At 37.2% G+C, this 21,112-nt stretch overlaps 1 protein-coding gene across 4 annotated transcripts in view; it reads right to left on the reverse strand.

The window, feature by feature from the left end:
- Positions 1-3,902: 3,902 nt before the first annotated feature.
- The window catches only part of sbf2 (SET binding factor 2), a 110,548-nt gene continuing 93,338 nt past the window's right edge, over positions 3,903-21,112 (reverse strand). For 2 of the 4 annotated variants that reach the window (XM_056745715.1, XM_056745707.1), the window contains exons 29-42: positions 20,581-20,664; positions 18,313-18,387; positions 16,816-16,994; positions 14,592-14,768; positions 13,307-13,408; positions 10,297-10,482; positions 9,066-9,192; positions 7,190-7,317; positions 6,265-6,489; positions 5,804-5,911; positions 5,529-5,719; positions 5,362-5,449; positions 5,154-5,285; positions 3,903-5,032 (exon numbers count right to left, since the gene is read on the reverse strand). In XM_056745715.1, the coding sequence (XP_056601693.1) occupies positions 4,934-5,032; positions 5,154-5,285; positions 5,362-5,449; positions 5,529-5,719; positions 5,804-5,911; positions 6,265-6,489; positions 7,190-7,317; positions 9,066-9,192; positions 10,297-10,482; positions 13,307-13,408; positions 14,592-14,768; positions 16,816-16,994; positions 18,313-18,387; positions 20,581-20,664 (1,901 nt within the window). In that variant the 3' untranslated portion in view covers positions 3,903-4,933. The remainder of the gene's footprint in view (positions 5,033-5,153; positions 5,286-5,361; positions 5,450-5,528; positions 5,720-5,803; positions 5,912-6,264; positions 6,490-7,189; positions 7,318-9,065; positions 9,193-10,296; positions 10,483-13,306; positions 13,409-14,591; positions 14,769-16,815; positions 16,995-18,312; positions 18,388-20,580; positions 20,665-21,112) is intronic. The other 2 variants (XM_056745724.1, XM_056745733.1) reach the window with 2 other exon arrangements.

Raw genomic sequence — 21,112 nt, forward strand, 5'->3', positions numbered from 1 at the left:
GAGGCGATGAATGTAATAAAAAGCATACACATAAACGACAGACACGTGAGAAGTCAAATTCACATGTTGGCTTTTTGAACCAATGGTTTCACGTTTGGGCTGTTCTTTTGGTGGGATGTGTAAAGTGGAATCATGATTTTTTTGGCAAATGCCTGTTTTCTGAAGATAACTTGAGACTTCATTATTTTCTTATTTCTGCTTGTCTTGGTATAAAGGTGGATGTTACTGTCCACAACGATAATGTTTAACTGTCACCGTCCCATGTACGGGACACCTACGTTTGCGTAAATATTATGCATGTAATTTGTAATCGAATCATGAGAAACTATATATCATTGAAAAGGTCTAAAATTTTGTCCTTTCACTTGCCACCGTCCCGTATTCGGGACACCCAGGTTTGAGTCAATACTTTGCATGTAAATTCTTATCTTATCATGATAAAATATTTATCGTGGGAAAGGTCTGAGACTCTAAAATACATTTTTCAACAGTGTTTCTATAAAATAAAGTGTAATTTAGTCATAAAAGTCTAGTTTCATACAAATGCATTGTTTTATATTGTTTCTGTGCTTTTGCATTTTTTCATTGTGTCTGTTAATTGGAAAAGGAAAAAATAATAAATAAAAAGCATCTCAATGTCTGGTGTTGTCAAATTTCAGACCAAGTGTTAAAACCAATGGAAGCCCATGGGCCCCCTAGTGTATTTTGGTGGTAGGGCGGCTAAAAAACTCAAAGACCCCTCCAAACTTAATACAAAACTTGGTGACCCTTGGGACTTTGACCTATGAAATTTTGGGGCTGATTCATATATTTTTTAAGAAAAACAAACTGTTTTTTACAATAAACAACAAAATAACTTGAAAAAAACATTTTTTATTTTTTGTTAGACTGAGATTTAAGGATTTTTCTCCCAAGGAATGTGGAACATGTGTGGGTCCATTTTTAAATATGTTTAAAAAAATAATTCATAAAAAAACGAAATCTGAAAAACTATATATTAGGCCTACATATTGCAATTCAAATATTTGTGCAGCCCCAGTTTTAACAAAAATACAAAAGCCCCAACAAATAATCCCAATTTGGATAAATTAACAATTTTAATTTCTCTTTCCAGTTCAATAATTGAGGTGTTATTGATACAAGTTATTGAGTCTGTGTGGGTTCCAATGCCCCAGTATAGCGACGGGGACACTATACTGTAAAAAGCACCGTCCTTTCGGATGAGACGTTAAACCGAGGTCCTGAATCTCTATGCTCATAAAAATCTCAGGATGTCCCTTGAATACAGTAGGGGTCTAACCCTCGGCATCAACCCTAGCAAAATTCGCCTCTATACATGATGGCCTCCTAATGATCCCTATATCTACTAATTGGCTAAACAACTCTGTCTCCTCTCAACCAATAAGCTGGTGTGTGGTGGGGGTTCTGGCGCAATATGCCCTAACATCATCCAGGTGGATGCTGGACATTGGTGGTGCGCTTTGAGTACCCAGAAAAGCGCTATATAAATGTGAGGAATTAAAAATGAAATCATCTTGGAATAAAGACTACTACTTTCCCTACACTGAGCTGTGTACAACACAATGTCGAAGACATGTGTCCAATGTTGCTCCTGGAGGGCCAGTCTCCTGCAGAGTTAAACACCAATTCAGGTTGACTTCAAAATCACATACAGGTGCTTTGTTTGATGATAAGATGTTTCAGACCCGGATCATGCAGTTTGTTAATGAACTGATAAGTAAAATCAGGTGTTAGATGAGAGAAGACATGCAAACTGTGCAGTGCTGTGGGTTGAGAATTTCTATTTTTTATTCTATCGATTGTGATAACAGGAAGTGGAAGGACGGTGACCTATAGGGCAGATGTGTTCCTCATACCAGCGCATTTTGCATGCGGCCTACATGTAATCCCCATTCTTCATGCTCTTTTCACACATGCATTGTTAACATTGCTGATTTGTCGGTCATCAAGCACTTGTCTAGTGTTTAGACATGAACATCTGCTCTGTTTGCCTGTTGCCAACGAGAATCTGAAGCATTTCAGACAGCCGAATATGAACAATGAATTAAAAATGATTACTTGCGATCAAATGAGCATTGTAAAAAAAGCATTCTTTTACTGTATATATCATCCTAATGTTTAAGCAATTTCAAATAATTCCTGAGAACAAACGTTATTTTGACCCTCATAGAAACATCTAACAGATACACTGGAGGGACCATTTAACCGTGAAGTCCTCCAGATATCCCATTTGTCCCATTCCAGACATTCTGGAGGGATTCCCTCTTCCGCTCATTCCCTCTCTAATCCTCCAGTCCAGGAGGCATCTATATTTGGAGAGAATTGTAAGACGGCCCATGTCCAGATGTTCATCCAGGCCAACACCTGCTCTCAATACAAGTCAGCGGGGATCACGAGCCCATACGCACGTCCCGTTGCTTTCGCAACTGTCAATCCCATCAGCTTTTTCACTCGAGCTGACTCGCTTCAGAGGCGCAGCCATGTCTCGCCTCAAAGGCGCCTGCGGCCCTGTTATTATCCTCATTTACTCTCATTACTGCAAGTGAGAACGTTTGGCTGTGATGCTGATCTCTAAACATGTTATCACGAGAGGAAGGAGACGCTCCATTCTGAGCCATGATGTTGTCGTGTTTGTGAGCATATGTATTACAGATGATTGGCTTCAGTCCGATCACGCTGTGTATCATGTTCAATAAGATGAGATGCGTAATCTACTGATGATGTTCTTGTGACTAACATTTTTGTCTGTTGAGGAATTATTGCCACAAAGCATTCTTTTACAGTAACAGCTTGATGTTTTGGAGAGCAGCGGTTTCCTCTCACGGATACAATGCTCTGTGGGCCTCATTCATGAAACACCAGCGGAACAAATTTCTGCTTGGACTTAAATGCATTATGTAAGTTGTCCCTTCAATTCCATGAACGTGTTTTTCTTCACATGTGATAGCGTTTCATGCTATTATGATTACTTTGTAAACTCATTTAATTTGCCTCTTATTTATCATGTTAGTAGCCATGTGTCGTGCGGTTTTTATTCTTTGTCTGCAATGGTGCCCTGTTTGAAATTACTTAATAGACATCAAGGTTATTTTAGTGAACTAAAATGAAAAAGTTTCTGTTTATTGAAATCAAATCAAATATCGGCCTAAAAGTGAGTGGAAATATTTACACTAAACAAAAAAGTTAGATTTAGCCTCAGAAATAACCTAAAATAAGTTTAAGGCACTAGAATTGTAATACCAATTAACAATTAATTCAATAAAATGAATTAATTTTATATTGCAACCTTATAAAATTGATAATTATAAAATGATAAAAGCAAACAATAAAAAATTAACATAAAAACAAAAACTCTAAAAATAAAGTGAATTTGAAGTATACAATAAAACAAAAAATAAAATAATAAAAGTTTGTGTTTACATAATATACAGTATGTCTGTGTTCTGTGCACACTCATTTTGTATTAATAAAAATGACCACATACATGCATACATTTAAGAAAAGTATAACATATAAAAATGTATAAACATTTATATATAATTTAAATGATTGGTAACTATAAATTAATACATGTATATATTTCCTAAATATGTATACATCTATATATATGTGTATGCACGTATAAATCCAAAATTAATATGCAGAGCACACAGACATATGTAAACATGAACTTTTATAAGTTATTAATCGCAATTAATCGTTTGAACGCCCTTATCTTTAGTTAAAATAAAATAAAAATAAAAAACAATTTAAATGTCTCATTTTATGTTAATGTAAGAATGAAGTATATAGAGCTTAACTGGTAACACACACATACAGATAAAAATGTAAAACTGAAATGCAATAGCTTTGGATAAAAGTCATGTCCACTCCCAAAAATATAAGATTTCCGAAAATTTATTTAAAAAACAAACATGAATGAAAAAACAAATGTAAGCAAACCAGTAAACAAATGAAACAACATTAGTGGCATCACAAATTACAGTCACATACAGTAACATCTTTTAAAGTTTCCGTAACAGACAACTTGTCTGATTTCTTTTATTTTGCGTCTTAAAACTTGACAGATACACCAACAAAACAAATACGTTAGAAAAAAAACGACCCTCTTAAGACCCCATACAGAATGGCGAAATATAGTGTTCATCCCTTCATATAAAACATCACAGCCATTCGACACAGGCAGTGCTTTACTTGGTCCGTCAATGATCACGAGTATAAATATGTGTTTTATTTCAAGTTAGACTAAAAGGTAAGAAAAACATATTTGATAGAGTATAACAACAGAAAATGTAACAGGTATTTACACAAATCTCAGTTCACACCGGTTACTCTTGTATTGATTAAAAAATAATTTACAAAACAACGACGACAGCTCCGTTAAAACATTCGTACTGAAAAAACCTCTTGCAAATATAGAAAAAAATACTTTGCACACTAGAGCATCAGACTTGCTGTAAGACTTTTATATGTAGTTAAAACGTAATGCCTAGATGTTTACGCCATTATAAATCTGCTTTGTAGGGAGTGCATATCATCAAGTGCAAATAATTTGCCTTTTAAAGTTGTGCTTCTTTCTGAACGTATTTTCATCAGGTTTTGGTGCTTCTTTCTTTTGCATGTCATCAGCAGCAACAGTTTGTTTTTTAGAACGCACCTCTGAACCCCGAGTTTAAAAACGAGGGCTATTGCTTCGTCTCACCTGCATGTAGCGTTTGTTTAAGCGACCTCAGAAGAATCATTTCCACCCGTCAACAAACTTCCAGTCATTAACCCTGAGCTCAGGATGTCAGTCTTTCAGTCGTCTCTCAGAGGTCTTCTGGATTTACGACAGGCACTGAAGGCTTTACTATGGTTCTCGAAATTGCACAATATATCTCTCCGCGGCGAGAGAGGGGTTGAGAAAAGGCCTTCAAGCATCCGAGATGCAGCTCTGGATCTTATCAATCCACTGTTGAGCGCTCGGAGCGTCCGCTGCGCAGAAGTTATACACCCGTTTAGTGGTCTTCAGCTGAAGGGACAAAAAAGTCTGAGATGAGACAAGCCCGAGAAATATCCAGTATTAGTACTAATATAGTGTATTAGTAATGGAAACAGTGTGCTTTATTGCTTAGTAAGGGATGGAAACTCACATCAAAGAAAGCTTTTTCGCTGACTTGTTTAGGGGCTCCTATAGTTGGCGTCGCAACCAAAACAGACTCCACCTCTGCCAGATCTATGAAGCCCCGACAGTTTGTGTCCTCATCCGTCTCATAATATCTCAACTACAGAGAGCGAGTCATTTTAAAAATGCAAACAACACCATGACATGAAAGAATCAAACGTAAAAGAATGGCATACCTGATGTTTGGTAATGTCCAAAACAAACCACCGGGCTTTCCAAGCTTTAAGTAATGCTCCTCGCTTGTAAAGGATTCCCTCAAATGATCTGTACGAATGAAAAAGATGCACGTCAAACAGAACGCCAGACGATCTGAGGTTTGAATGCGTATGTCTGTCACAGTTACCTGTTGTCTTCATTCTTTGGGGTAAACTGATTGTAAAGTGTGGCTGCCCTGCGATTCACTCCGTTGACCGCGGTGGGGCTGCTGTCCTCTACCAGGGCGCTTTCGGGTAGGTGTAACATAGAGCGTCGATGATAAGCCTGCAGGTTAGGAGTGTGGACCAGGCCAGAGATGGATGTCGAATCCTTTCGCAGCTGAGAGATGGGGTTAGATAAGTTGCAGGTATAAGCAGTATGATGCATTTGTGATGAAATAAGGGGAATAAGGCAGGTATTTACATTGCCTTCCTGTTTGAGGTCTTCCTGGATGCTGTCTCGCGCCTTCTCCAGAGTGATGTGCCATGGATCCGACGGCCGTCCCAGTTCCACCTCCAGCCTCCCGATGTCCTGCAAACACATCGATATCTTTTCAGAAATCTCTTTTTCAAATTTCCGAGCTTCAGCACCAGTCGGTGCTTATTTCTGCGATAACAACCGGCTGCCTGAACAATATCCCTTACATTTTAACTTTTGATCAACTTATGACAGAATTTGTGATGGTAAATAAACATGGTAGTAATGCACTATTTGTAATATATCAACCAAATCTCTGAATTTATAATTCAAATATAGATATGATGTAATGATGTCTTCAAAGCCCGTCTGAAACCATATTAGGTGACTTCCTGTTTAGACTGACAGCAGCTTTAGGTTTCAGACACAACCTGCAATTAAAAAAGAATAAAGACGCATGGACTCACAGCCAACAGTTTGGTGATCACGTCAGGCTGAGCGCGGCTCACGCTGCTATAACACGGCCAGACGATTCTTCTCTTGGTGGTGGCGATGGTATTTGACTCATCGTCGTTCTGTGAGCGCGTTGAGATCATGCACCAGTCGTAAGACGGGCCGGTGGACAGAGTCTCTCCCGTGAAGAACTCCCATGTGGTCAGATTGGGGATGGAGACCATTGGCTTTAACACCGGCTATGAAAACAGAAAAGTATACATATAATATTCAGGACATTCAGAAAAAGCATTAATTGTGACTTTATGAGTTTTTTTGACATCATTTAACTTAGGATTTGAGTGTGGTGCTGGCAGATGTGTAAATGTAAATGCATAACCAGTTCTAAAAGAAAACTCATTATGTACTTAAGAAAGTAAGAGATTACAACGTTCTGCCGTCTGACTAATGTCTACGGTTGTAAACTTTGCTCTCCTTAAACTCCATCAGATGTTTTTCACTCGCAATACAGGTCACACTACACTGATCCCCCTCATTAGCAGAACGTGAGTTGTTAAAAGACAAGCTTGTCCTCCTTTAACTCACAGCCTGGATTTGAAGCTTTAGCCCCATGCGTCTGGAGAGCAGTAAACATCAACGTGACTTGCGCAAGAATCATCATGTCTCATTATAAAACCGGACACGCTCTTTTTACGACCGAACCCAAACCATTCAAACTTTGTTTTGTCAGACCCTGGCAACCTGATTTGAGAGGCAGCGAGACGGCTTTATAAGGTCACCGAGGCTGTTTTGCAATCGTGGCAAACTATGGCTCACTGTCTATGTGAACCGGGAGAAGACGTCAACATAATTGAGACTGGTAGTCAACATCCCCTCCCGATAGAGTGCACCGGGGTAAAAGCCATTGGAGCTGTCTGATACCTCAGAGAAACTCTTTACCTCCGTCTCTGACGGGCTGTACAGGTAGTTGAAGAACAGGGGGGTCCGGCGATGCATTCGGTTGATAAACTCCCAGATACAGATTCCTTTTTTGGATTGTTTGTCTCCTTTATCCTCGAACAATGTGCCTTTGGTGAGAATACACAAAGAAGCGTTTGTTAATGCAGGAGGCAACACGATCAGGTGTGAAACAAAATATCACAGGATGAGTTGGAGAAGACTAGCCGCGTTAAATAGAAACACCGTTTGAGGTCATGGTTACAGTGCGTACTGTAGCAAAATGTGTTATAGATTAAGGGAACACACACATCAGTGGCCAAAAGTGATGTTCAGGGGACATAAATATATTCAATGTTTGCTTTTATCGTAGCTTTCCTGTTGCTCAGTGGTTAGAGCATGGCGCTAGCAACGCCAAGGTCATGGGTTTGATCCCAGGGATTGCACATACTCTGAAACAATTGTATAGTGTAATGCAATGTAAGTCACTTTGGATAAAGGTGTCAATCAAATGCATAAATGTAAATGCTTCATCAGGTTTATTTAAATACCGTATGAGTACTTTTAAAGTATTTATATGACAAAATTATTTGGCAAACTACAGCATATCAAGGAATATGGCTTTTATTCTAATATACAAATAATGTGAGCATGTGGGCGATTCCAGTCTTATGGATGTAACTTTTTAGTCAAAACTTCGAGAATGTATATATTACCACTATAATAAACAATCTGTTTATATTTTTCCAAACCATTAGTCTAGACATAATAAAACAGTTTTTTATTTAAAATTTGGAAATATACAAGGATTGTGACAAAAAAGCATGCATGTTACTGAGAAACTACATACTTTGTAGGACTTCTGTGAATTACAATGCCAGAAGCAATAAACCCCAAAAATGGAGAAGTATGGCTCTTCAGATTTAAAAAGATCTATATAATTTAACTTTCATGTGTCCATTTATAAGTAATAGGGAGCGTTAAGGATGTGACCTGACTTTTACTAAAACCACACTTGGATATTTAAACCACAAAATATTCTAGATCCAAGCCAGGGTTGCCAAATCCACAGTTTTCCTGCGGAACTGGGCTACTTTTAAACTGCTGCTGGTTGGTTTTTATTTCGCAGGGTAAAGGTGCAGAGGTTTATATCGTCATTGGTCATTTTTAAGGTAAGATTAAGTTATTTATGTAAATACCACGTCTATAGTGGATTTAAAGTAGAAATTGTGTGTAATGCAAAACAAGATCTGAAATATAAATATTTGAGGTATAGTAGAGACATTTTTTGAGTTTTGGTATTAAGGATGAGGTCATTGGGCTAGTGTTGTCCTGCAAATTTGAAAACCCTGATCTGAGTCATTAGTACGGGGAAAACGATTTGTAAAAAATTGTATGGTAAGGTTGACATGATTGGAATTGCAATCATCTTTAATAATATAATGTGAATATAGTGAACATTTTCGAAAGTTGGACATTACTTTTTCTCACAACTTATAGATGTTTTCTGCAGCGACAACATAAACAAACGGTTATGTGGCCCAAAAGCTAACCTCCGGTAGACATTTGCAATAAATCAATAACTGTTGAGCAGTTTTAATTTAATTTAATAAAATGAATATGCAATAAAATATTACTAGACCCAAACATAGACCGGAAGTTAACTTTGGGCCAGGCGCATGCATCTAATGAAACTGTCTATAAAAGCATCTGCCAAATGCACAAATGTAAAACACTTTGGATAGGTGCTCACGTGTCTGCTGTAATAAGTTTGTTTGAAAAACATTTACATTACATAAGTAAAACAGAAAAAGAAAAACTGTATCGCGGAGGAACGTGCACTTCTCCAAAGAGGCCGCGATAAGTTACAGATACATACCGTGCTCCAGACGTTCATAGTCTGAGTCCAGCAGGAAGTTCTTGAATCGGTTGGAGATGCAGTGATACGCCAGAAACTTCAGATAGTATTGATTAAACTCGAACTCGAGAGGGTGCTGGTTATGAATCTGGAATGAGAATCAGATCAGTCACATCAGAGGAGCTGTCTGGCCTTATCTCAGCCGTGGGGAATAAACAATGTGAGCAGGACAATGCAAAGATTTATTAAAGGCCCAGAAAATGATCAGTTTTGAATGGAATTCGGAAAAGCACAAAAATAACAACAGGGAGGGACGCGATGTGATAACGTGCAGCCAAGCAGGACCTCAATAGAAGAGCGAGAAATTCTCACAAACTCGGCCACCTGGACTTCCTGGCAAAAACAACAGCTGCCTCCAACATGAGACACTTCTATTTTCAGATGCTTTTGCTGTATTTCTGAGCTCTGTGACATCGCCGGACCTCCTCAGCTGGGTCATTCAGATGTTCTAAGCCTCGATTTCATCACACAATGTGTTTTTTTGTGAGCGCATGGGAGTGGAGCGAATATCTCTAGTGGGGATACAACTATGCTTCCACTTTTAATGCAGGACAACTCAACCTTCACGCAACCTCTTTCCAGTTTTACCGGCTGCGCTAAACATGCTGATGATGCGAGATGATGCCAAAAAGAGGCTGGCCGAAGGTTGTATCCGCATCTGTGCACGATCATTTTAAAGGGCAGACTCAGAGGGGATGAACGAGTTTCTAAATGAATAGCCCACCATGGGGATTGCAAAAGGAAAGCGAGTGCATGCGTTCTGACAGCTGAGTCTTTCTCTTCCGCCTCCTCAGCTGGCTGGATGCTGCAGGAATTCTGTGAGCTCATGAACAAAACATGGTGGGAACAAGAGAGGGGTGTGTGTGAGATCTGAAGTTATGAGCAGATACTGGCCAACGTGTGTGTGAGAGGGAATTTGGTTGATACTAAGCAGGCACTTTTGATCAAATATGTGAACATCCATCTCTGAGGTACAGGTGTCTGGCTTATGGACAACAGTGGCTCGAATCTACAACTTTTTGTTTCCAACCCCAAATAACCCCAACTGGTCAATCCAACCACCAACACTAAATATTGCAAAAAGTGGAAGGTTGTTGGTTCAAAAACCAGGACGCTTCAAAGCAACTGTTCTTTTATATAGTTCATGTAAAAGATATATAATATGTAACGTATGTAGAAGGCGGACACTTGCCTGGTGGACGCAGTCCAGAAACTGGAGGAAAAGGGGGGTGAAGCCGCTTCCCTGGCTGCTGGGGGTCAGATTGCTTCGTTGGCTGAATTTGTGGCCGAAGGACAGCCACTCTTTCTCCACGAGCATCTGAAAGCCTTCCAGCGTCCTGTAAAACGGATCACTGAGAAGCTGGGCGAGAGAAACCATCTAGAAAAAGAGGAGAGGAAGATTCCCATGAAGTACATGCCATGTGGCAAATGAAGCTTGACACGACAAACATCTTTTTCCTAAGCCCTATTTAGACCGCCAGCAACTAGCAGCGCCAGAGACGGGTAATATGGAACAATTTACAGACACAATCTCATTCATTTCAACGGAAACTTCGGTTACTTCCGGAGACAGGAGCGACTGTTGACAGGAAGTGGGCGTGTCTAGCGGTGCAACCAGGTTGAGAACGGCTCAACTTTATGAAAATGATGGCGACTTTCAGGAGCTGATTCCAATAGGAGTAGAGCAGTGAAGCACATGTCATCCGTCTCTCATCGGCTACTGCATGGGTTGTTAATAAATGTTACTAGAGCAACCAAAGCTAGGAAACGCCTTCTAACCACCTCGTAGCAAGAGACTGGCGACACACAGCGACACAGTCACTGGCGGTGTGAACGCACCGTTAATGGGTTTGTCGTGTCGCATCCAGTGTGGACAAGATGTACAATTTTAATAGGTTCAAATGCCTTCTATTATCTTTTGTCATGTCACATCATTCCGCATCCGGTGTAGACAGGGTGTACTTATAACCTTGCAGTTGTGAATCAAAGTTAAGGTAAAAAGACTTTTTACATACCTGCCCAATAACTGATTTTTTTAAAAACCCAAGAATGAAAACTCACCTTTTGAGTTGTTCCAAATATGTATAGATTTATTTGTTCTGATGTACAAAGAGAAAGATATTTGTAACCAAACAGTTCAGGGGCACCACTGACTACCATAGTAGGAACAATTACTTATATTTTTTTGTTTTGTTGAGTACAAAGATGTTTTGAAGAGCAAACAGTTTGGTAACAATTCTTCTAAATATCTTTCTCTGTGTTTCACCAAACGAAGACATTTATACAGGTTTAAAAAACTAGAGAACTAGTAATTTATGATAGAATTTCAATTTTTGGGTGAACTATCCCTTTACATAAAAAAAAAAACTTTAACAAAATGTAATTCAAAAAATTGAATAAATAAATAAAAATTATTAATACTACAACTAATCAAATATATTTAATAAATAATAATAATATTTAACAAAATAAATAATAATAATAGTGATATTTAACAATATAATTGGGATAAAATATATATTTTTAAAACAATATTTTTTAAAATTAATAATAAAAGTCACCCAAAAGTAAAGTTCTGTCATCATTTACTCACCTTCGAGTTGTTCCAAGTCTGCATAAATTTCTTGGTTCTGGTGAACATGGAGAAAGATATTTGAAAGGATGCTTATGACCAGACAGATTTTGCCCCCTTTGACTACCATAGTAGGGAAAATACACTGGTAGTCAAAAGTGCCCCAAAACTGCTCAACATTCTTCAAAATGTCTTCTTTTGTGTTCAACAGAACAAAATAACAATAAATAATTTTCTTTTCTACTATGGGAGTCAATGGGGGGGCACAGTCTGTATGGTTAATAAACATTCTTCCAAATATTTTTCTCTGTGTTCATGAGAAAATGATGACAGAATTTTCATTTATGGGTGAAGTATCACTTTAAGTGAAACAATGACTTGCCCCTGTTTGTCCAAAAATTCAGTTTTGTGGCCGGTAAGAATAATAAAACATTTCTGAATTTACTATTGGCAGGTATGACAAAAAGTTGTTTTACTATAACCCAGGTTACAAACCAGTATTCGCCTTCCTAGTGGACTAGAATATTTACAACAGAATTCTGGTTGGCATCCAGTATCCAGTGGAGACTTTTTACTGGCACCTGAATGCCAACATGGATCTGCTTTACAATTACTAAACCGACAAATGACTTAAATGGCCGATAATCATCAATAAAATCACGTTAAGCAACATCAGAAAGTTCACAAAACCTCCCACTGTTCACGTGACATTACAGCACGACCGTGTTCTCCCCTGCAGAGTCAGACATATGGAGTCTATTTACTTTAGCCAAAAGTCTAGCGTTCATGTCTACATAGAGACTGGCAGAAAATGTGGTGAAGAGACCATCTTTACCGGACACGTGTTCGATTTTGGCCCTAATCACAGAACAGCTCAGCTTTACAAGCCCGTTTGACAGAAAACACACAACTCTGTTTGCAACGACAATCTGCTGATCGAAACGTGCATGGAAAATGTGAGCTATGACAGCAAAAATGTGACAGTTACGCTCTTCTGCAACACATGTGGACGATTGAAAACAAAGTTGAAGGTTTATAACACAACATGTTGACTGTAGATAACTAAAATCTGACCAAAACTAAAGCCTTCTGAGAAGTCTTAACACTGATGGGTGAACATTTGCTGCCTGTAAGAAGTTCTAAAGACCACTTTGCAAGATGTAAACACTGGTCCAGAAGAACTCCTGGTTTCATATCATGAGTCATTTTTTATCTTACATTTATCTTAAAGATGTTTGTTTAACATTTTTGGGTATAAATATTCTGTTGATTGTGTTGTATTTAAACGTTTGTATAGTGAAACAGGAAGTTCATGTGGACCAGTGTTTTTTTACATCATCCAAAGAGGTCTACAGTGTGTAGTTCAAGGTCATGGGTTCAGTTCCATACACGCTTTGGTTAAAAACGACAAATTCCTAAATGTTAATGGAATAAAAAAAATATATAAGCAAGGAAATGAGTTTTGTCTAACAATAAATATCAAGTGAAGTGTTTAAAGGGTGTTAGGAGAGTTCTCTTTATTTTCTCAATGCCATTGGGTGCCTTATACTTTATCATTATCTTTGCTATTATTATTTGAATCTCAGCACAATCTCTTCCACAAAGGACACGTGTATGATGTGTCACTCACCTGTGTGGTGATGTCCCAACCATCCTCAAGACTAACCAGTACAGATGATCCACAATCCATCAACTCCACCACCACCAGAGCCAACTGCAGGAGCTTGTGTATCTGTTAAACACACACACAGAATACAAAACAAAACACATTCTAAGTTTAGCCAATCCTGTACATTTAGTGTTATGTTAACTGCTGACTAGGAGCTCTGATGTGTTTTGGCAGAGAACCTTTAAGATACTATTGTTCTAGTGTATGAGAGACGGTGTTTTGTAGGGGCAAAGGGGCAAGCGGGTGCGTGGTAAGCAACTTTAGTCTGGCTTTGACTGTGTCATGCAGTTTTCCCATCTTTGTGTCGCAGAGTTTCCCAGGGTACAACAGCTCGGGTATGAACGTTAGACAAGGTCAAAGTCACAGAGGCCAAAGCGCTTCTGGTTTTCTCACATCACTGCAGGTGGCTTTGTGGCATATAAGCCGCTCTGAGCTACGATAAGGGGGAAGTAAAAAGGTAGCACAGGGTGCTCAGAGGTCACTGAAGATAAATACAGATGTGTTTGTCTCGAATACAAATGCAGTTGAGTTGTTCACAAAACTTGACCCCAGAATTTATACTTCATACTTTATGATCTGGCACACTGTTTAAAAGCAGTAAGTAAGTGTAATTTTTTGGAGGATCTATTGACAGAAATACAATGCAACTTAGATACAGTAACTATGTCTTTAGAGGTATATAAAGACCTTAATGAAGCGTAATGATTTTATAACCTTCTTATTACCCTAGAATGAGCTATTACTATCTTACATGGAATTCGCCATGTTGTTTCTACAGGAGCATTAAACTGACAAACTACTCTACAGAGCGCATTTCTTAAATACATGATCTCCTTCTGCAAAGAAGTGAAAACGAGATGACATCTTAGTTCTGTGTCAGCCACTGTAGTGCTTCGAAAGGGAGGGGTGGAGTGAACCGTTGGTTGCAATTCGCATCCTCACCACTAGATGCTGCTATATTTCATACACTAGAGGTTTAACAGGCATAAATTAAAAACTAAACATCTTGTTAATAAAATAAATGAAAATGCACCACTAACGTCAGTTTGTAACGACTCAAAGTTAAGCTAATGCCATCCAAAAACAATGCATTGCATTATAGTATTTTGCCTGGACATAGAGAGTAACTCTAACCTCCAAATCATAATTGTATGTATGTATGTATATAATGTATGTATATAATAAATGTAAATAACTGGTGCAGATGCTAATGTAAATATTGAGGGCATGAGGAGTGAACTCTGACCTGCACCGTCCATTCACACTCCTCCAGGGCTTTAAGGAAGGATTCCTCCGTGTCTGAGGGCATTGAGCTGGGCGCACACGCTCTCAGAAGCTTCTTAAAGGAGCTTTTCACCTGTCTCGTGTCTGCAAACTCCACCGGCACCAGTTCACAGTTTAGCGCAGAGTCCTGTTTGAAGCCCTGTAATGGAAAGCATTTGCTATAAACTTTGTTTTGTTTCATTTCAGGAAAAAGGCAACAATTTAAAAAAAGTTTTGCTCATTTACAAACCAGAGTCATAAAAACGTGGCTCAAAATTTTTTCTTCAGCAGCTTTTTTATAAATATGGATTCAACCCTTTACCGGGGAAGTTAACAGATCACAACAGCATTTCCATGCCTCTCCGTGAGCTTGTGTAAGAGATGGATGTCTCCCAGTCATCAATACAGATCAGTCTACGTCACAAATAGTGACATTATGGCATGTGACATGTGGGCGTTTCAAACTTCAGCGTAATTCCGGAGTTTGTTAGACACGGATCTGTGCTCCCCCTCCTACTCCCACAAATACGTAAATATCATATAAACGAACAATGATAAGTTATTGAAACTAACACGTTATATGGTTGAGTCGTTTTGTTTTATGTTGAGATAGATGCTATTTGCGTAAGATTTCTAGAAATGATTGAACATTGTTGCTGAAAAATAGTGTGATCATATTTGATCAGGTAAATGAGAAAGTGTAGATTTTTAGACATACGCCCGATGCGTCTTGTAAGTCATACTTTACTAACTCTTTCACCGCAATTGACGAGTTATCTCGTCATTATAAAAAAAACGGTTCCCCGCCAAAGACGAGTTATTACGGCAATCAGTGTTTGTACTGTTATACAGCAGGTGGCGCTGTTACACACCTTTGGGAAAAAGTACAGAATCTCAGAACCTAGAATGTATATGTTTTAGCGGTTTTTAATGATTGTTCTGAGTGTAATCTGGGCGGTATCTTTGACAAAAAACGATAATTATCTCAGCTGTTTAATCAAAGTGATGCATTTTTGAAGAAACCTACGAACCTACGAAAAACGAACAAATGAAGATAGAAGAATACGGTTTCTTTTGTTTAAAGGCTGAGACTCTGTTCTTTCATTTGACATATTGTTTGTCCATATATTCTTTACAGAAAATTTACTGTGAGCCATTAAAGTTTGGTGAAAATGTTAAAAAACGCTGGCGTAGGCTGGCAACTATTTTTTTTAAAGGCTGGCGGGGAAAGAGCTAATAATGCATCATAACATCGGGCAACAGTATTTATTAATGCAATGCATGTTGCCACAGGTTTGTATAACATTAAACAGTGATCCAACTTATTACAGTTTGTATTATACTTAAATGACATATATTTTTGCTTATTTTAACTGTGAGCCTTATTACTTCTAAAATAAGTGGTACCAGCAGAACTTAGTGCTATTTTTCAATTCTAATTATATATTTACAATTCATATGTCAATATTCTTTGTATTCAGTATATCTGCACTTTAACAGTTTTGAGTGTGTGTTTGTGTTCCTAAATAAAAGACAAAATGTTCCTTAGTAAAAGAAAAAATGTTTCTAAATAAAAGAAAAATGTAGCTAAATAAATATTCTATGAAGTTTATATGTGTTTTATGCATTTATTTATATTTTATATATGCGTCATATATTTAAAAAAAAATAAACGTTTTAGGAAAAAATTATATGGTGACATTATTGACCTTGATTTTAAACATTAAAATGTTTTAAAAAGTCTTGTAATAACCTCCAATAACTATACAGGGTTGAAGTTTTAAATTTCTTAGTATTTGAGTGTCCTATAAAGGGTTAACCTCACAAGCGAAAACAAAAATTCAGAACAGAAATAATTTATTTCAGCTTTTTTTCTTTTCACATTGAACATTATGAAGTGTATTTTTATTAAGGGTAAAGAAAGCACATAGTTCTTTTAAACATACAAATGTAATAATTTCGGCCGAAACCGACAAATTGTGTCTATAAATCACGCTGTTAGGACGCCTTATCTATTGACAAGTTTATGATGCTTTGGGGAGAACACTGTGCAAGTATTTCAGGGTGAAATGACCTTAATCTCAATGAAAAAGCATATCAGAATACTTCAAGTGCCAAGGATCGGCTTCATGAGATCAGAAACATTCAGCATCAAATCCAATTGTAAATTATTTTCTCTCGGATCTGTCCTTGAGCTAACTTTTTACCCTGAGGTGGGACTTCTCGCCAAAGATGTAGAGAGCTGCTTGATGCTTCAGTAGTTGGGTTTGGAGGCTCTCGATGCCTGTAGGAGGCGCCAAATCCTTGCTGGCCAATCTCGCGCCCATGTCGGTAGCGGCGGAGTGCTGGCTGAATCTGCTGCTGGAGCGCAGGCTAGCCCAAACACCTTTCAGAGAAACGGAATAAAGCAGATGAATGTCAAGACAGGAAGAGAACAGCAAACCCAAATGCTATAACTAACACGCAGGTCCAGGCAGAATCTGTTTGATTTGGGGGATAAATCTGCAAAATAGATATAAAATGGGGTAACAGTAAAATTGTGTTCCAGTAGCTAAAATAGTAAATCAATGCGATTATGCAACAGCAAGGTTGTGGGCTCAAGAACAAACATACGATAAATGTATACTTTAGTTATATACTTTAGTGGATATTATAGGTAACTAAAGAATTGTTAAGACATTGAGATCCAATCAAATATAAACCTAAGAATTATTAGAAAAAACTTAAAATTTTAGTTAAGCCGAGACACCAAAATTCTAATAAAAATAATGTAAAAAAATCTAAAAATCATTAAACATAATAAAAGTGAATAAGACCTTTATAGCAAAAAAAACAGAAGTGCTGAAAATGTAACAACTAAATAAAATGTAAAGTATATTAAATAGTTTCAAACATTAATAAAACTACAATGCAAAAAACGTGTAAAGTGCATAAATATAAATGTAATGTGTTAAACAAGATTTAAAATTAAATATAATTTCAACATTAGTCACTATAGTTTATAACCGCACAGGGGATGTGTCGAAATTTGTAAGGTCTATGGGGCGATTTTCCCAGAGAGGGATTATTTAAAACAAGGAAAAGGCCTTAGATATATTAGGACATTTCTGGCATTTAAAAAAGCATAACTGTGTGCATCTTTAAACAAAACAATTGCACTGATATATTTTAAGATGTGTCAGTGTAAATTGTTTTTGATCAAGACACCTCTAACATTTAAGTTAGTCTGGGACTAGGTTTAAGCCCTGTCCGGGTAAACCGCCCCAATGTGTTTAAATTAAGATGTATTTTGTGGGTGCAGATTCCATGTGGTCTATTGACCAAGGGGCATGTGAGAGTAATAATCTCAACAGTCTGCAAAACTCCAACATTTATCTTAATTGGAAAGCCATAATCACACACTTCTAATATTTAGACATCTGTCATGCTGAGATGAAATGCGGATGATGAAGACAGAAAAATGTGCTCTGCAGTAATCAGCATCCACGATTCCTGTCATCAGCTTATAAAACAATACTGAGCATGTATCCAAAAACCATACAGACATGACAACACACACCACAACAGGAAGTGGTTTTCACACGTGGTCACACACGTGGAAACCTGATTGTGGTATAAACTTCAGGCACTACAGTGGTATGAGTGAGACGTTAGGAACATGTATATTATGAGTTAGGTTAGTGAGTAAAACAGAGAAACTGTACCTTGGTTGTGTATTCTCCCCTTAGCTGAAGCTTTTTGGTTTGAGTGAGTGAAAAGTTTAGGCCTGTACCCGAGAACTGGTAGATTAGGACGCGGTAGTTGGTTGTGGTACAGAGACAGGAAATAAAAAGAGAAAACAAAATTCACACACATGCACCAATCACCCCCTCCAAAGACACACAGGACAGACCTTAGCACCCCAGATCACAAAGACAGACCAGACTGTACGTGGGTCAATGAAGTTTTAAATCATTTCTTGAAAATCTAGTTGTGTGTATTGTATCATAAAGGTACAAATTGTTCTTTACTATGTAGGATATGTTATCTTGTATTCTCTTCCATTCTCATCCAAACAATATATTTTTTTACAATTATTTGAACAATATTTGTTTAAGGGTAAAATTTGACATTAAAATGACATAAAATGTTAAGTCAATCATACTTAAATATAATTATACTTAAAATTGAAAAACATATATATAAAAAAAATTGTTTACATAATATATGTCTGTGTACTGTGCATATTCATTTTGTATTTGTAAACACATACACATTTATGTATATTTAAGAGAAATATAAACATTAATAAGCATTTATATATAATTATTATCCAATTATTGGTAAATATGAATAAAATAAATATTTCCTAAATATGTACAGTATATACAAGTATGTGTATTCTTGTTTATAAATACAAAATTAATATGCACAGTACACAGACATTTATTATGTACACAAACTTTATTTTTGATCGCGATTGATGGTTTGACAGCCTTAAAAAATATATTAAATATTTTAGATTTAATAAGATTAAATAAAAAAAAAGTTTTTCATTCAAACATCGTGCATGCATAAGATTTGCAGGTTATGTCGCACTTACTTTAATTTGTCAAACAAAGTAAAATAGTAATAATCTGTAAAACGACTAAACTAAAATATGATTTGAATGTATTTTTTCAAATATAGTAACTATACATTAAGCATTAGTTTCATTGACCCACCACAGATCAGAGATTTAAGATCATTGAATTTATCAGACTGATGCAAAGTATTCAAAGACTGAAGGTGATGAAAATGGATTGATGAACAAACAAAAGCTGAAGGTTTGCATGAATGACAGAAACATTATTGTACATAAATGAAGTTAATACATAAAGAATCGGTTAAAAACAGACGAACAAAAAAACATCAATAACATTTTTGCACATTTCAGAAAACGTGAGTGATGATCGACACAATGCTACCCAGCTGCTGTCAGATGTCAACCCTTCTAACATTTATCTATTTTATCATTTCATGTACTGCATGATTTTGAGTCTCAACAACAAAGTGCAAGACTTGAGATACTGAACAACAAGAAAGGCTGAAATGTAATGATAATCAATGATGCAATGATGCTGCATTAGCAATCGGTAACGATAAGTAATCAAAAATGCCAACGTGAAAAACGGGAAATGTATTTGCTCGCACTGGCTGGAATACATATGGAGATCACAGAGTTTTGACAATTGTAATGACAAGAATCACCATGACTTCGATTTGTCTTTTAAAATCATAAGGATTTTTGCCAAGAAAACCACCCATCAAGTTTTGGTGTCATAAAATTGAGTATGCCTAGATCTAGATGTTCATAACATGTTAACAAAAGCATTAACCAGCTAATAAAATGGGTTAATTTAAGAGCTTGAATCATTTAAACATCAATTACAATTGTGTCATTCATTTTCACCTTTAAGTCTGGTTTCTGTGAAAGAAAAAAGTTTGATATCAACTGCAAAGCTGGTATAGCTTTGCATTTCTCCTTTAAAATCTTTCTGAGTTCTACAGAAGCATGTCATGCAGGTTTGAAGGGTAAATATATGACGTCAGAGTTTGCCTTTATTTGGGTCAACTACATCTTTAAATAAAGCACTATTCTCTGTGTGTCCCTTGATACTATGCAGATATCGACCTTCCGAGAGGCGAGTACATCTGCACAACCTCAAGCTCAAAACACTCATTTATCACGAGCTTTCTGAAGGTTCTAAAGAGCCCCCTTCTTGCATTTTAAAAAACACCCTGTACTTTGGAGAACTGTGGTGACAAGTATCCACAAGTTCAGCAGAATCACATCTATAAAATTGGGGCCAAAGTCAAAGCAGCTCGAGATGTGTGCGCATGAGAGTCAACTGATCTGTGACACTACACAGAGAACTAAGACAACATGATGGTCACAGAAGATATCAAATGAAACATGGTGTGTTTTTTAATGAAAACAGAATCCCACTCACCTCCTCTAGCAAAGCTGTTGGCGAAAGGAATGTCTAAGTGCACAGGGGCCATCTTTGGTATTCTCGATGCTCGTCTTTCAGTAGCTAAAAAGATCAAATCACCAAAAGCAAATCAAACATAACTACATAGTCTACATTGGCAGCTATTTTTAAGGCACTGTGCTCAACTAAATAGATTTTAAATGATTTCCTTCAACATCCAACAGCCCAAATTTTATCATTAAGGGTATGCAATGCATTCTGGGATTTCTTTATCCACGCAGGAAACTTGTAATGTTGCCATTGATTTGGACTTAAAGAAGATCTAATTTTGCATTATACTGCTTGTAAATCACCAAAGGTGTGCTCATGATACCCAAATTAGCTTTGGAACAGAGCTCAGGACAGGTGAATAATACGAGTAACATAACACATTTCTGAAAAGTAACATGACATGTCAACTCCGCAACACACTGAATCCTTTGTGCATTAATAGTTCTGCATTAGTATATGAAGCACTTTAGCATTTAAACGTCAAAGGTCAGATCCAGGA

The sequence above is a fragment of the Triplophysa dalaica genome, chromosome 1, assembly GCF_015846415.1.
Source record: "Triplophysa dalaica isolate WHDGS20190420 chromosome 1, ASM1584641v1, whole genome shotgun sequence".
Lineage (NCBI taxonomy): Eukaryota > Metazoa > Chordata > Actinopteri > Cypriniformes > Nemacheilidae > Triplophysa > Triplophysa dalaica.